Source organism: Peromyscus eremicus, chromosome 2, assembly GCF_949786415.1.
Source record: "Peromyscus eremicus chromosome 2, PerEre_H2_v1, whole genome shotgun sequence".
In the NCBI taxonomy this organism is placed as follows: domain Eukaryota; kingdom Metazoa; phylum Chordata; class Mammalia; order Rodentia; family Cricetidae; genus Peromyscus; species Peromyscus eremicus.
The window spans coordinates 83,126,870-83,140,866 of record NC_081417.1 but is presented as its reverse complement, the minus strand read 5'-3'; the positions used below and the strand labels follow the sequence as shown (position 1 = coordinate 83,140,866).

Here is a 13,997-nt window from a genome sequence, read left to right as displayed (position 1 = left end):
CACACACACACACACACGCACACAAATGAAGTGCGAGACAGAAAGGCAGGAAGGTGCCTGGGTCTAATTTGGTTGGTTGGCTTGAACCAATGGTGTAGTAATGAAACAGATTCAGGGAGGAATTGCTAATATGGTTATTCTTAGTGCTCACAGTTGTGAGCTACCTTTGCCAACAGCCTTTGACATGTGTGCAGGCTCCTTGGGAGGAGCAGAGAGAAGCGCAGCATCTCATAGATGAGGTCAGAAACAAAGAGGGGAAGAACAGGGAGCATTGTTAGCTAGGCAGATGCAGAGCAGTTCAAGGGTATGCGCTTAGTTCTTATTTGCATCATGATTCACACTGTGGTCCCACATTTGGGGGATGTTTTCCTTCCAAATGTGCTGATCCTGATTTTTACCAGGCATCCTTCTTGGGATCTGTCACTCCTGCAGCATGCCTACACTCCCCTCCTGGCTAAGTCACCTTAGATAAGATTGTGAAAGTAAGAGGAAGAGATGCTGAGATGTGGTGTAAGGTAGCCTAGGGGAAATGAATAAATGGGTGAGAGCAAGGGGATGTTAAAAAGTGAAATTACAGGCAGGACTACCCTATTGCACAAATTCAGGAGGCATTGTCTACAAAAAATACAATTACTAATAGAATTGTGTGGACACATAAATATGCAAATATTCCAGGACACATTGTCAGTTGTGTACACACACACACACACACACACACACACACACACACACACACACACATATATATATATATATCATATGCATTATATGTGTGGGTAAGAGATTTAATTGTATTCAGAAATACATTGCTTACTGTGAGGATTTTCCAAAAATTGCACACTGTAAATCTCTAACCAGAGCAATATTCATGGGTAATTCACATGAATTTTACTTAATGACATTGGAAGCTCTGTGAATTGTATTCCCAAAATGCAGACAAGGAAATGAGTGAGGCTTCCAGGATCGAATCTTCCTACAGTGACCCAGAAACAAGGGCCTAGACCAGGCTTAGAACTGGCCTCTTTGCTTCTGACAAAGCTCTTATCCAAGCTCCATTTTTACATTCATGTCTTACTTGGTCAGCAATAGAAAGGGAAAAATAATTTCCCTGTTATAGAAGTCAAAACAAAGAACTTATGTGATTGGGAGCAAATGTCTACTATGTTCCTCCAAAGCCACTAATCTAGGCCCATGGGATGGCTCAGTGGGTAAACACTCTTGCCACCAAGGCTGTGAACCCAAGTATGATCCTGGCAACTACAGTTTGGAAGGAGAGAACCACTCTGGAAAGTTTCCTCAGCCTTATATTTGCATACATTAGTGTGTATACTCCCCCACAATAAATGAATAATTTTAATTAAAAACTAAGAACCACTAATTTTATGTCTAAGTAAAGCTGATATTTAGATTGGATCTGACCCATAAATCCCCAGTGAAATATTGAAGGAAATCTAAAAAAAGAAAAAAACTAAGAGTAAATAAAGAGAAAGTAGCTACTTTCTACCTTGCACCAAAATTATTTCCTTAGAAATTTAAATGAGTTAAAAAACACAAGAAAGCATTTTCTGGCTTTGTTCTTTTTCCATTACCTAGCTTGGTACCAAATTGTCATGTTCCTTTGGGGAAAATGTTCTTTTGAAATAGTGAAACTTCAAACAGCTTTTTTCCAGATCCCAAACATCCCTAACTCAACTTGAAGCAAGACCGAGGGCATATAAAAGCATGTAGAATTCTGTGACAATCTGTTTTTAGCCAGACTTTGATCACAGTTTGAGATAGGGAATATAGAAAATGTTATTTAAAAAAAAAAAAAACTAGTCAATGCCCACAGGAAATTCCACATGGCATTAAAAAAAAAAAACTTTCATTTTAGTGAGTTTTGGGAAAGTAATAAAACTATTTATTTAGAAACAACTATTTTTTTTTCTTATGTAGAACACTACATTTCCCATTGGCCTTCCCATGCCCATGTTGATTTTTCTCTGGTACCTAGTCATGAGCTCTTAGGTGATTTTCCTGCGATGTGATCCTCTCCTTTTCAAAAGAAGGGTGTTGTGAGCTGTAGCTTTGTGATGGGTCATTCAGCTACATAGGATCTGCTTTTGCTGGTCAGTGTGTATTACTTTAACCAACTGTGATCTTAGGATCTGTTCTAGCCCTGACATGTTCACATAGTGTGGCCTTTAAAAAGCCAGTTATACACAAAATTCTAGAGGTAGTTCTGGCCATGCATTTCTTAATAATGGGGATACATGCTATGCCACTTTGCAAGTATCATAATGTGTGCTTGTACAAGCTAGGTGGCAGCTCTTCCTACATACTTGGGCTGCATATATGGTATATATTGCAATATATATGATATATATTGCTCATATTGTCATGGTAAACAAAGTACCATAAGATTTAATTAAGCATATGAGAAAACAATATAATCAAGGGATGTGAAAAAATGAGATGTATGTGCAGACTACTGATATGTAACCCAATACAACATTTTATAGGAAACTGCCTTCTTAAAATCCTATAGATGATATATATTCTAAAACTGATAAAAAATTATAGGATACTAAATATGTAATGCAGTGACATTTGTATTTAGTAGCCTTGTTAAATATTATGTATCACACATATCGTTGTATATACTATACTTTACATGACCACCATGAGGAACTCAAACCCATGAGTCATGCATCTCTTGTGGTGGTGGTGGCGCACGCCTGTAATCCCAGCACTCAGGAGGCAAAGGCAGGCAGATCTCTGTGAGTTCGAGGCCGGCCTGGGCTATAGAGTGAGTTTCAGGACAGGCTCCAAAGCTACACAGAGAAACCCTGTCTCGAAAAACAAAACAAAAAACAAACAAAAAAAAACAACAACAAAAAACCACTACTATAATGTCAAGAGGCAATAGTAATTCTCAGCTCCATGATAATTTTAGGGGACCACTGCTTAATACAAGGTTTCTAGTTGCTCTTTCTATAACACATGATGGTACTTGGCCAATCCTCATGGGATCTTGAGCATATCCTTCCCTGCCTTTTGTTCTAGGTTTGATTGTCTATTAAAGAAGAGAGTTTGACTATAGTGTGCATCTTCAGTGAGTATTATCACATCCACAAAGAGGTGAAAAATGGGTTTGAGGGTAATAAAATACTCCCCCTGTGCACTGTAAAAGTAAACCATAAATAAAGTGCAATATACAATGTATTTCTGGCATTAAAATGTCACTAGTAAGAGAGAATTTGGGGGTGGAAATCAGTAAACTTTCCTTGGTGAAAAATAAAGAAAAGTGTTTGGAAACTTCTTTTAGATGTCATGTATGATTCTCATAACATCATAAAGTTCTCATCTATTATATGATTTCCAAGAAGATTATTCCATTTTTAAACAAGTTTCTATTTTTGGAAGAGCCCAACAATACAGTGTTTTCCATAAAATGACCTTCTTTAAAATAGCCATTGGGCATTTTCAGTTTCTTCTTAGCTTCCATCTTCTTAACATTTGTATCTTACTCACATGATATATATTATAACCTACATACCACTTCCTCTGTCTGTCCAATGATGTTGCAGTATTTAGAGCCAGATTGGATTTCTGGGGAATCAATGGAAAGGGCTTAGTTCAAACTAAGGTTTATATTTAGAACTCTATGCATCTCCAGGAAGTACATGCATAGAACTGAATTTCAATTATTGGCTTTGTCATTTTACATTTATTATTGTATATGTTTTGAACAAACTTTATTCTGAGAAGTGATCTCTAGGGTTCCTTCATAATAAATAAAGGCTAATAATCATAACACACATAAGAGATATTTGCTCAATATGATAGAAGTAGTGTATTAGTTTACTAATGTTGCTATAATAAAGTACCAGTGTCAGAGTGCCTAAAATGTTAGGGGTGGTTTTCTCATAGTTACGGAGTCAGCAGTCAAAGTTCATGGTGTCAGCAAGATTGATTTCTTCTGCTATCTCTGTCTCTGGCTGGTAGGTGGCTGTTTTTTCTCATCTTCATATAATCCCTCCTCCTTATACATGTGTGGTTAATTTCTTCTTATAAGTACATGGGTAATATTGAATAAAGGCTCCAATCAATACCCCCTTTAACTCTGCCTTTTTAAAGACCATGCCTTCACATGCAGTCACATTCTGAATCAATGCATGCTAGGCCTGCACCAAGTGAACTTGAAGAGGACACAATCCATCCCATAACAGATAGAGGGCATGTAGGTGATGGTGAGAAGGTTGAACTTGATCCAATGTAAAGAGAGATTTAGTGGCAGAAGATGAGATAAAAGGAAAAGATGGAGATAGGGGAAAAGACACACAGATAAGTGGCTGAGAGCCTTGTTTGAAAACAGGCCCACAATAAGGATACTGTTCTCGGAGACCAATTGCTCCCAACCACCTAGGTTGGCTTTGCTTCCACTTACAAAACCCTCACATTTTTGTTTGATCACCCACTTCATGTATCCACTTTTCAACAGATAGTAGGTGGTAGAATGTAGCCAATACTGACTTATGGCTTTGTAAACTGGGGCAGGAGCCGGAGTCGACATGTGCTTCACATACCTGCTGGGCTGATAATAGAAGTGGTCCTCATTTCTGCTTCTGAATTTGTACATCATCATACTTCCAGGAAAGACATTTCTCATAGGTCTGAGACCCCAACAGAGATAGGCTCTGTGATGGTGTGACTGAAGAGAGAGTGCTTCTCATCATTTAGCATCCAAAGGGAGAAAACAAAGAGGACTGAATACTTGGGACCAAAATCCTTCCTGCACTTCATTTGTGGAGAGCATCTGCTGGCCGTTCACCAGTGTGACCAGAGCCTTGTTTTGAAGTCTTTTACCCATGGCTTTCATTGGTCTGGCTCATGGTGCACAGTGTAATGAAAGGAATTTGCAGCTGCCGCCTGCCTCACCAGGCAATTTTTGTCTGGTGATACCTACTTCCGTGGTATTTTTAGTTCTCATCTGTAGCTTTCTGTTTCTTTTTGCTGGATGTTGTGCGTCTGGCTTTTTGGAGAACATTATGGAGTGGCCTGAGCTTCCCAGCTTACCTCTGATCTATTCTGCACAATTACAGAAGCAGGCTTATAATCAATGTAATTGAAGATCAGAGTTAATGAGGACCTCAGTGCCCGTGCAGTCCCCTGAGCAACACTGGGCTTCAGATTCTAGATAAGGAAATGATTGGGCTGAACTGAAAATCCATTTGGCTAATTAGATGATGTATATTCCCACAAGGCAGTGGGAGAAAAATGAATATATATATATGCATATATACATTTAAAAATAAGGAAACATGACATTTTGAAGTTGAGATTTTGGCAGAGATTCATTTAAGAGTCATTGCTCTCTGGGAGGATCTAAATGAGTATCTCAGAGAGGAATCTTACATTGCCCAATACGAGAGGGAAGGCTTTTAATCTAAAGCCAAGAAAATAAGACAGGCATACAGAGGAAAATAAGGGAAACATGAGACACAAGAAATAACACATTTTTGTTTCCTCGCGATGCAGTTTTCTTTCCCATAGAAATGTGACAATTTATTCAGAGAGCTGTTTGACACTCATTTAACTTACTAGTGCATCCTCCCTTCTAACTCCACCTTGTATTTTTTTTCTCAGATTCTCTGACCATATCCAAATGTCCTCTGAACCTCCATCACACACTAAGAACTATGGTGATCAAGAGTTAAACAAAGCATGGTCTTTGCCTTCGAGAAATGAAGACTCTAGACAGAACACAAAGTAAAGGGGAAAGAAGCGTAGGCACACAGGCTTTGCCTCAGAATTGCATGTCTGATATCCACCCCTGCTACTATCACACACTGTATTTTATTCAACTAGAATCTGGTACAGGGCTTGCTAACTACTTTATATCCAAAGGCACAGATGAGTGAATTGATTGCATGGTATATGAAAGTTCACACTGGATGAAATTTTGTCATAAGTATGGCAAGGACTGAGAAATGTGAGGCAAGTAAGGCTTTCATCTCTACTGGGTAAGTTTGCTGTGTACTACCCAAGCACCTAGCTGTTTATGGTTTGCCCCTTTAACCTCTTTTGAGTGGTCTTTGCCCATAGGCTTAAGTTAAAGGCCAATTCGCAAGGCCTGCTTTCTGAACTTCCCTGATTTTTTCCAAAGGAAAAACCCAGCTTTTCAAATAATCCTCACCACACTCTGGTTTGTATGGTACATAGTTTGGCATGCATTTGCTCTACATTATTTACCTCATAATATTCTCAATGGCTCTAAATTATTTTTCTGTCTCTATGAAAACTGTTTTACATGTGGGAAGGCTTTACTAAGCGCTGGACAAATGAACACAATAGACTTAGCACAGAAGTCTTTCTTCCACCATCTTTCAGGTACAACATGATCTTTGCATCTCCTTGCTCCTTCACACAGGACCCCTTTACTCAAGTCTGTATTTTACTCATCCACATCTCAAGCCCATGAAAGTGAGTCACTTCCCTCGAGAGCTATGAAAGGGAAGCTCAGTTTTTTAGTTTGAACCTGTTGAGATTATTAAAATGCTAATCTTATTGTCTAGGTTTTATGTAGTGCAAATAAAATTAGCCTGGACCAATATGATGGCCTTTCTACTTTCTGATCCCAGGAATAAGTGAGCTGAAGTTCTCGGTAGTCAGACATGGAACTTGATTTCATTAATTCACTTTAACATTTGCTAAATCTCTACATTGTGATGAGTATTTTGCTAAGAGATGGATTGATAAGGACTAATGACTCCCTACATGCTCCTTGTAAGAAGTCATAGTCTATCAAAGGAGGAGAAGTACCTCTAGCAATATATATATGCTACAGTCACCAAAGTAAGTGTCCAGCCCTCTGGAGGAAGAGCAAAAGGACCACAACTCTACCAAAGTTCCTGTTTCTCAAAACAGCCTGAAATACTGGAAAGTCATAGCTTTAGAGAATGAAAACCTTTCTCTCAGTTTCCACTCTTGCCCCTGAGTAATTATGCAAATTGGTCAGATCAATTTTTCTCTGTACCTCATGCATTCTTCTGTGAAAGAAGAAAATGACTATTCCACCAGACTGTTGTGAGCAGAATATGTAACATATTTATATCAGGAATGAATAAGCATAACACTCAAAGGATAGTAGTTTCCCTCTGCCATCAAAATGTCTGTACATCTCTGCAAAATACCATTTCAAAGATGTTAAAGACAACCTACTGAATTAGTCCATTTATGATGCTTAAACAAAATACCAGAGTGCTGGTGCCTTATAAACAGTACAAGTGTGTATCTGAAAGTTCTGGAATCTGGAGAGTCCAAGATCAAGATGTTGTCATGGTTGGTGTTAGGTAATCGTGAGCCTCCTGGTTCATTGTGGGCTATCCTTCCTCAGAGTTCAAAACAGATTTCCAAAGTCTATAATAAGGGCACTAATCCCAATTGTAAGAACTCCATCTTCATGATCCAGTTAGCTCTAAAAGGCTCAGCCTTCAAATATAAGTAACCTATTATATGTGTTTCTAGTCCAATCATATTTCTCATATTTGAACTCTGTTGATATCATGTGTAGAGCTTTGAACTTCATAAGAAAACCAAATAATCAGAATTGCTCTCATGAGTCAATTTCGTAAGGCACCCAGGAATTTATCTGCTTTAGTGGATTTGCCATGCTGTATTCCCATCTCCATTAAGTGTTGCAGCACTCATTCTCCCAGTTGCAAGGAATGTTAGTGGCTGGCTCCTCTCAGCTGAGTATTTCTTGGATAAGCATCCTCCATTTTGAAAGACTATTTCACCCAAGATTATGTCAGCTTCCCAGAAATAGCCTATAGTCCCTTATTGAGCCATGTGAGGGTACAAAAACTTGCCTTGATTTGAAACCAGTATGAAGGACTATCCACTGGCAGTGTCCTGTGCAGTCTCTGAAGGGCTTTTGTCTGCATCCCCATAGCAATTTAACATCTCCCTCCATGCCATTCACTTTGTCTACACCCTTTCAAGACCATACTAGAAAACTATCCCCATGCCGGTCACTGCCTTTGAGTCTTCTTGCAGGTAATGCTGACCTAGAGCAGATGCATTGTCTTACAAAACCTTAATATCAGCATCTGGGGGGGTTGTCTAATCCATGCTATTAATGTGTAGTAACTGGGGTTTGGGGTTGTTTTCTTGCTCAAGGTTATACATCCAGGAAGTAATATTATGAGAATCTGAACTTACTTCTTGCTGGCTGTTCTCTTTATCACAGCACTATGTAGCTTTTCTGAAGCAGCAGGACTAACCAAACTCAGCCCTGGGACACAATTCAATATCCATCCCTCAGTCTTTAGTGAGAATAAATACAAGAATTATCCATTTAAACAGCATGACTGTGCTTTTTAAAAGAAAAATCTGCAGTTGATACTGATGTGTAGTGCCTTGATCAAGGACCCATGTGACATGTTTCTGTTCGGGCTTTGTTCCAGTGGGGGAAATGTGGCTTTGCAGTTAGATTTGCATAGATTTCCTTGCCAAAAGTTTGAAATATGAAATCCAACAGACTCATTCCTATTTTTTCTTCTTTCCTTTAGCTGCCAAGGACTTTAGGGCCAACTTCAAAAGTGGTCATTTCCTTATCTCAGCTTGATGTCACTCATCTACTCCTGCTGTCTCACATGGATGCTTCTGGCATTCACACTGAAAATCGTGTTGCCTCCTGTGCCTTTACATAGGAACTCCTTCTATAGAATGATAAACATTCTGTGTCTGTGTGAGTTAAAGAATGTAGGCATTAGCCCTTGGTCTCAGATACTTAGAAAACCAGGCATGGTTTGATGTGACCTCACCTCTCTGACAAGTTTACACTGGGCTACAGCAGATGATCTGATCCAAGATTAGCCCAATGGTAGGTCAAGAACAGTGTCTAATATGATCTGACAGAAGTCCCTGTTAGATGCAAAGGATGCTGAAAAACTGAGATGCTCTTTAAAAAACTTGAATTTCCTCCCTGGAAAAACAACTTGATTTTGTTCTTGTTGTTATTTCCTGGTGTGATAAAGAGAAGCAAACAGGGTAGAAAGACTTGGGTATATTAATTTTAGGACAAAGTTTTCTGTTCCCTGTGATGCAGGTTGACAGATATACCACAAGTCCAGAACTGTTCTTCAAATTTATTTAGTCCTATTCAAACTCATATTTTTCACTCTGTGAAGCTTAACCTCTGCTTTGCATGATTGCTTCATACATATATTCATCATTTACAGTATTATTGTAGTCAATCTGAAGGATCTTCTTGCCTCCTCCAACTGGGTGTACTTATGAGCATGTGTGATTTTGTATGGAACATATATATATGTGTGTGTGTCTGTGTGTGTGTGTGTGTGTGTGTATGTGTGTGTAAACATTGTAAATTATACAGTAATTACATTGAAATGGATAATGTATCACATGTGCATGTGTATGTATATATATATGATATATCTTATGAATTAAAGAGTAATATTTCAATTCATAGATTACATAGCTAGAGGCTTTTTTGACCTACATAAGTTTTTAGGAACATCTTAAGATCTTCATTGGAAAATGGATTGATTATAATATAAACTTATATTTCAGCCTCTTCTGGCTTTTAGGCCCATGTGTAAAGATCTAACTGGAAGTGATTCATAGCTGCCATTCTGGTGGGGCGTGACATGGCCCTTTGATCCCAGCCCCCACATACTTCTCTTCCTGTACTCTCCAAACATAAAGCATCTCATTTGTTTGCTTGCTTGCTTTTTAAGACATGGTCTCCCTCTGCATCTCTGGTTGACCTGAAATTCATTGTGTAGATCTTAGTGGCTTGGAATTCACTACCTCCATGTTGTGAGTACTAAGATTATAGGTATGTGCCTCCAAGCTCAGTATCAGTGTGTGTGTGTGTGTGTGTGTGTGTGTGTGTGTGTGTGTGTGTGTACAAGCATGTGTGGTATCTTTCCTTAAAGGTTCTAGGAATTTCCTTGAAAATACCTCTATGTCTTTGTCTACCACTATCTATATTTTAATCTCATATCTCCCTTAGAATAAAATAAATTGGGTTGAGAGTACAGCTCCATGGTAGAGCACTCACCAAGTATATGTGTGAGTCTCTCATTTTGAATCCCAGCACTACAAAAGTCATGACAGAAAATACAGCACACACTCGGGGAAAAGGCTTTGATTCCATGTTTCTTATCTTGCATGTAGTTATCACCCACTCAGCTATGGTGAGCATTAGTGCACTCTTTTCCGAAGGGATGCCTGGGTGACAAGGACAGTCACTTTTCCTTTTGAAATTTAACATTTAATCATTTTTCACTAGCACCTGACAGGCACTGTCTACACACCTTACATCAATCTATTGCATTCTCGCAGTTGAGGTGGCTCTCATTAATATTTCCATTTACAGATGAAGCAGCCAAGGCCAGAGTAACTAAGCAACTTTCAGAAAGTCAGTGTTCTATAAGGGCAATGTCTGGATCTGAACACAGTCCTCAGGACACACTCTTACCCATTAGGCTGAACTAGTTCATGTTGACTTTTGACACCATAATGACACAGGGTAAAGGTTCTTCAAATGTTCTTAGGTAAGTGAATTGTAACAATTGGGGGTGGATTATTTGCTCATTTGTTCCTCTAGCACAAGTAATGACTCTGAAATTGGAGAGAAAGTAGCTGTTGCTTTCTCTTCACCCACAGGGAGCAGCTTCGTGGTGAGTGAAGGAAGCTACTTGGATATCTCTGACTGGCTAAACCCTGCCAAGTTGTCCTTGTACTACCAGATCAATGCCACGTCTCCATGGGTGAGAGATCTCTGTGGACAGAGGACAACAGATGCCTGTGAACAGCTCTGTGACCCAGAAACTGGTAAGTCACGAGGTGTGGGACTTGAGATAAAGGTGGTGTGGGTTGAAGAAGAGTCTGTATTCTTTCCATTTAAGTAATCAGAGATTGCTGAGCCATTGACAAAGGACTTGATGTAAGGTTGGTTGGCCCAATCAATTGTTTAAACCATATGCTGCCATTTCCTGGTAAAGGAGGAAATTCTTAGAAAACCACATAAGCTCAGAATTGGAAAAAAAAAAAAAAACACACACAGGGCATCTAGGTCAACTTCAGCAAGGCTGAACATCTGAATGCCATCAGACACTGCTGAGTTCATGTCCTATTTGTTTTTAAATCCATATTCTTCAGCAAGATACTATTGTATCTTTAACTATTAGCAAAATATAAGAGTACCCAACACACATGCTTTCTGTTAAGCTTAAACAAATAAATAAGAAATAATAGATGATCGTATGGCAAGAAAGAGGAAGGGGGAAGTAGATGAGGTGAGGGAAGAAAGAGAACCAGTAAAAGTGGACATAAAGGATGAAGAAAAACAAAGTAGAGTGATATATGAAAACACCAAAATAAAACTCAAGTCTTTGTATGATCATTTATAAAATAAAAGCTAAAATTTAAAATAGAATGATAATAAACAGAATTTCTCCATGTATTCATTTGTACTTGTAGTCAACAGAAATTTCTTGTAACCAGGCATATTTTTTAGGGAAATTCTCTGCCTGGTGTAATAATACTCATATGTAATCTACATATGAGTGTCTATGGAAAGGAACATCAAATCTGCACAGTCTCATATGGTAACCAAAACCCATATATGCCTATTTATCTTAAATTAATTGAAATGAAATAACATTAAATATTCATATTTTCAGTCACATTAGCCAAATTTCAAGTACTCCATGACTCTGTATGACTAATGACTACTTTCTTAAGTAATCAAGTGAAGAACATTTAGAAAGTTCTATTGGAAAATACTATAATAAACAAACATTGACATACATTACATATAGGTAGATAGATAGATAGATAGATAGATAGATAGATAGATAGATAGATGATAGATAGATAGATAGACAGACAGATGATAGACAGACAGATAGATAGTAAGTAGATAATAGACAGCAGAGGTCAAAGTCTATGCATTGATAATCTTGGAGTAGGGGACAAGAAGGTGTTATTTGAACGGGTACCACATGATGTTAGCAGTTAAAACCATGTCATTCTGGTAGACAGTTTTCTTTATTTTTTTAATTTAACATTTTTTTTTCATTTTACATACCAACTACTGTTCCCCCTCCTCTTTCTCTCATTCCCCCCGACCTCCACTCAATCAACCCCCCCCATTCACTCCTCCTAAGGGATAAGGCCTCCCTTGGGTAGTAGTCAACAAAGTCTAATACACCAAGTTGGGCAGGACTAAGTCCCTCCCCACTACATCAAGACTGAGTAAGGCAACCCACCATAGGTAATAGGCTCTAAAAAGCCAGTTTATGTACCAGGGGTCCTGGTCCCATTGCCAGGGGCCTCATAAACAGATCAAGCCACACATTTGTCACCCACATTCAGAGGGCCTAGTTCAGTCCCATGCAAGCTCACCAGCTGTCAGACCCCACTAGCTCAGGTCAGCTGTCTCTGGTTTTTCCCATCATGATCTTGACACCCACCCCCTTGCCTCTATAATTCTGCCTCCTGGTACAGAGTTTTCTAAATATAAGGCCCAGCATGTATCAGTTCTTTGCAACAGGAACTCATAAATGGGTCATGGAATGATTGGACTTCCCAGATGCCTACAGAGGAAGGAAGGGGTACAAAGTACAAGCTAAAGTGCATATTTAGGGGCCAAAGGTAGTTCAGAACTTGTATTAGAAAGATGTGAACTTTTAGTCAAATGGACAGTCATTGGATATTTCTAAGCAAAGGAGCATGGGAGCATGAGTTCTCACCAATATTTTAACTGGTGCACTCTGGCTGCTGTATGAGGAATTGATTCTGAAATGTCAAAACATACTATTACTATAATCTAGGCAAGAGTCGGTAATGGCTTAGGCCATGAGATGAAGGGAAGAAAATGGTGAGATTTTTAACAGAGACTGGATGACTTTAGTATAGGCTTGACAGCATTTGTTATTAGATATGGGATGTGAGAAATGGAGTGCAGTCAAAGATGATTGCAAATTTTCCAGTCTGAATGGTGAGACAAATCAAGTCATCATTTCCTGAGTCAGGCATGCCATGGGAAGGTCAGGGTTGGGTGAGAGGTATAAAGAGCAGAGTTGTGATATTAGTTCAAGAAAACTACTGCATATCATACAGAAGTGCAGAATGCACATTTGACTTGATCTCCTGACTGTGTAGGTGTTCTAAGACAACAGCACCCAGCAGTCCTACCCCACTGAGAAAAGAAATGGATGTGGATAGCTCCTTTGCAGTATGCCTTCCCCACTTTATTTAATGGATAGAATGATGTTGAACTATCCCATACAAGAAACTTATTCATACTGACAGATGCCCCGCTCCCACTTCGTGGCTCTTGTCTGATCCACGTCTAGTTCATTCCCACCTGACCACTGCTCTCAACCTTGTGCTTTCCTACAACCTTAAGGAAAACATAGCTTGGAGTTGCTCCAGGTTCTTCAGGCCAAAGGCACAAATTCTTTATGCCCTCCAAACAGGAAATGAATTCGAACACTTACTGCATAGAAATTATGAGTAAGAAGGATATAATGTGTCAGGAGGGTAGTCCTCCTCTCTTCCTTCATTACAAATGGAATGTGGAGACGTTAGGGTAGGGCAATTAGCAGTGTGTATTTAGAAATAGTGTTTGGTTACTTCAAATTCATCATTAAATATTTAAATTGTTTAAAGCAACTGGCCAGAAGACAGGCAGAGAAGTCAGTCTGCTAGTGGGGAAGATGCTCTGAGTTCTCTTTTTTTTTTCCACTTTTTTTAATTAAGAAATTTTTTATTCGTTTTACATACCAATGTCAGATCCCCCTCTCATCTCTCTTCCTGCTTCCCCTAAGCCTTCCCTCCCAGTCCAACCCCCATTCAATCATCTGAAAAGCTAAGGCCTCCCAAAGGGAGTCAGCAAAGCCTGGTACATTCAGTTGAGGCAGGCCCAAGACCCTCCCCATCATGAAGGCTGTGCAAGGTGTCCTACCATAGGTAAT

General features: G+C 39.1%; 1 protein-coding gene across 2 annotated transcripts in view; it reads left to right on the top strand.

The window, feature by feature from the left end:
- The window catches only part of Astn2 (astrotactin 2), a 968,023-nt gene that overhangs the window by 399,675 nt on the left and 554,351 nt on the right, over nucleotides 1-13,997 (top strand). For both annotated transcript variants that reach the window (XM_059254463.1, XM_059254462.1), the window contains exon 7: nucleotides 10,681-10,848. In XM_059254463.1, the coding sequence (XP_059110446.1) occupies nucleotides 10,681-10,848 (168 nt within the window). The remainder of the gene's footprint in view (nucleotides 1-10,680; nucleotides 10,849-13,997) is intronic.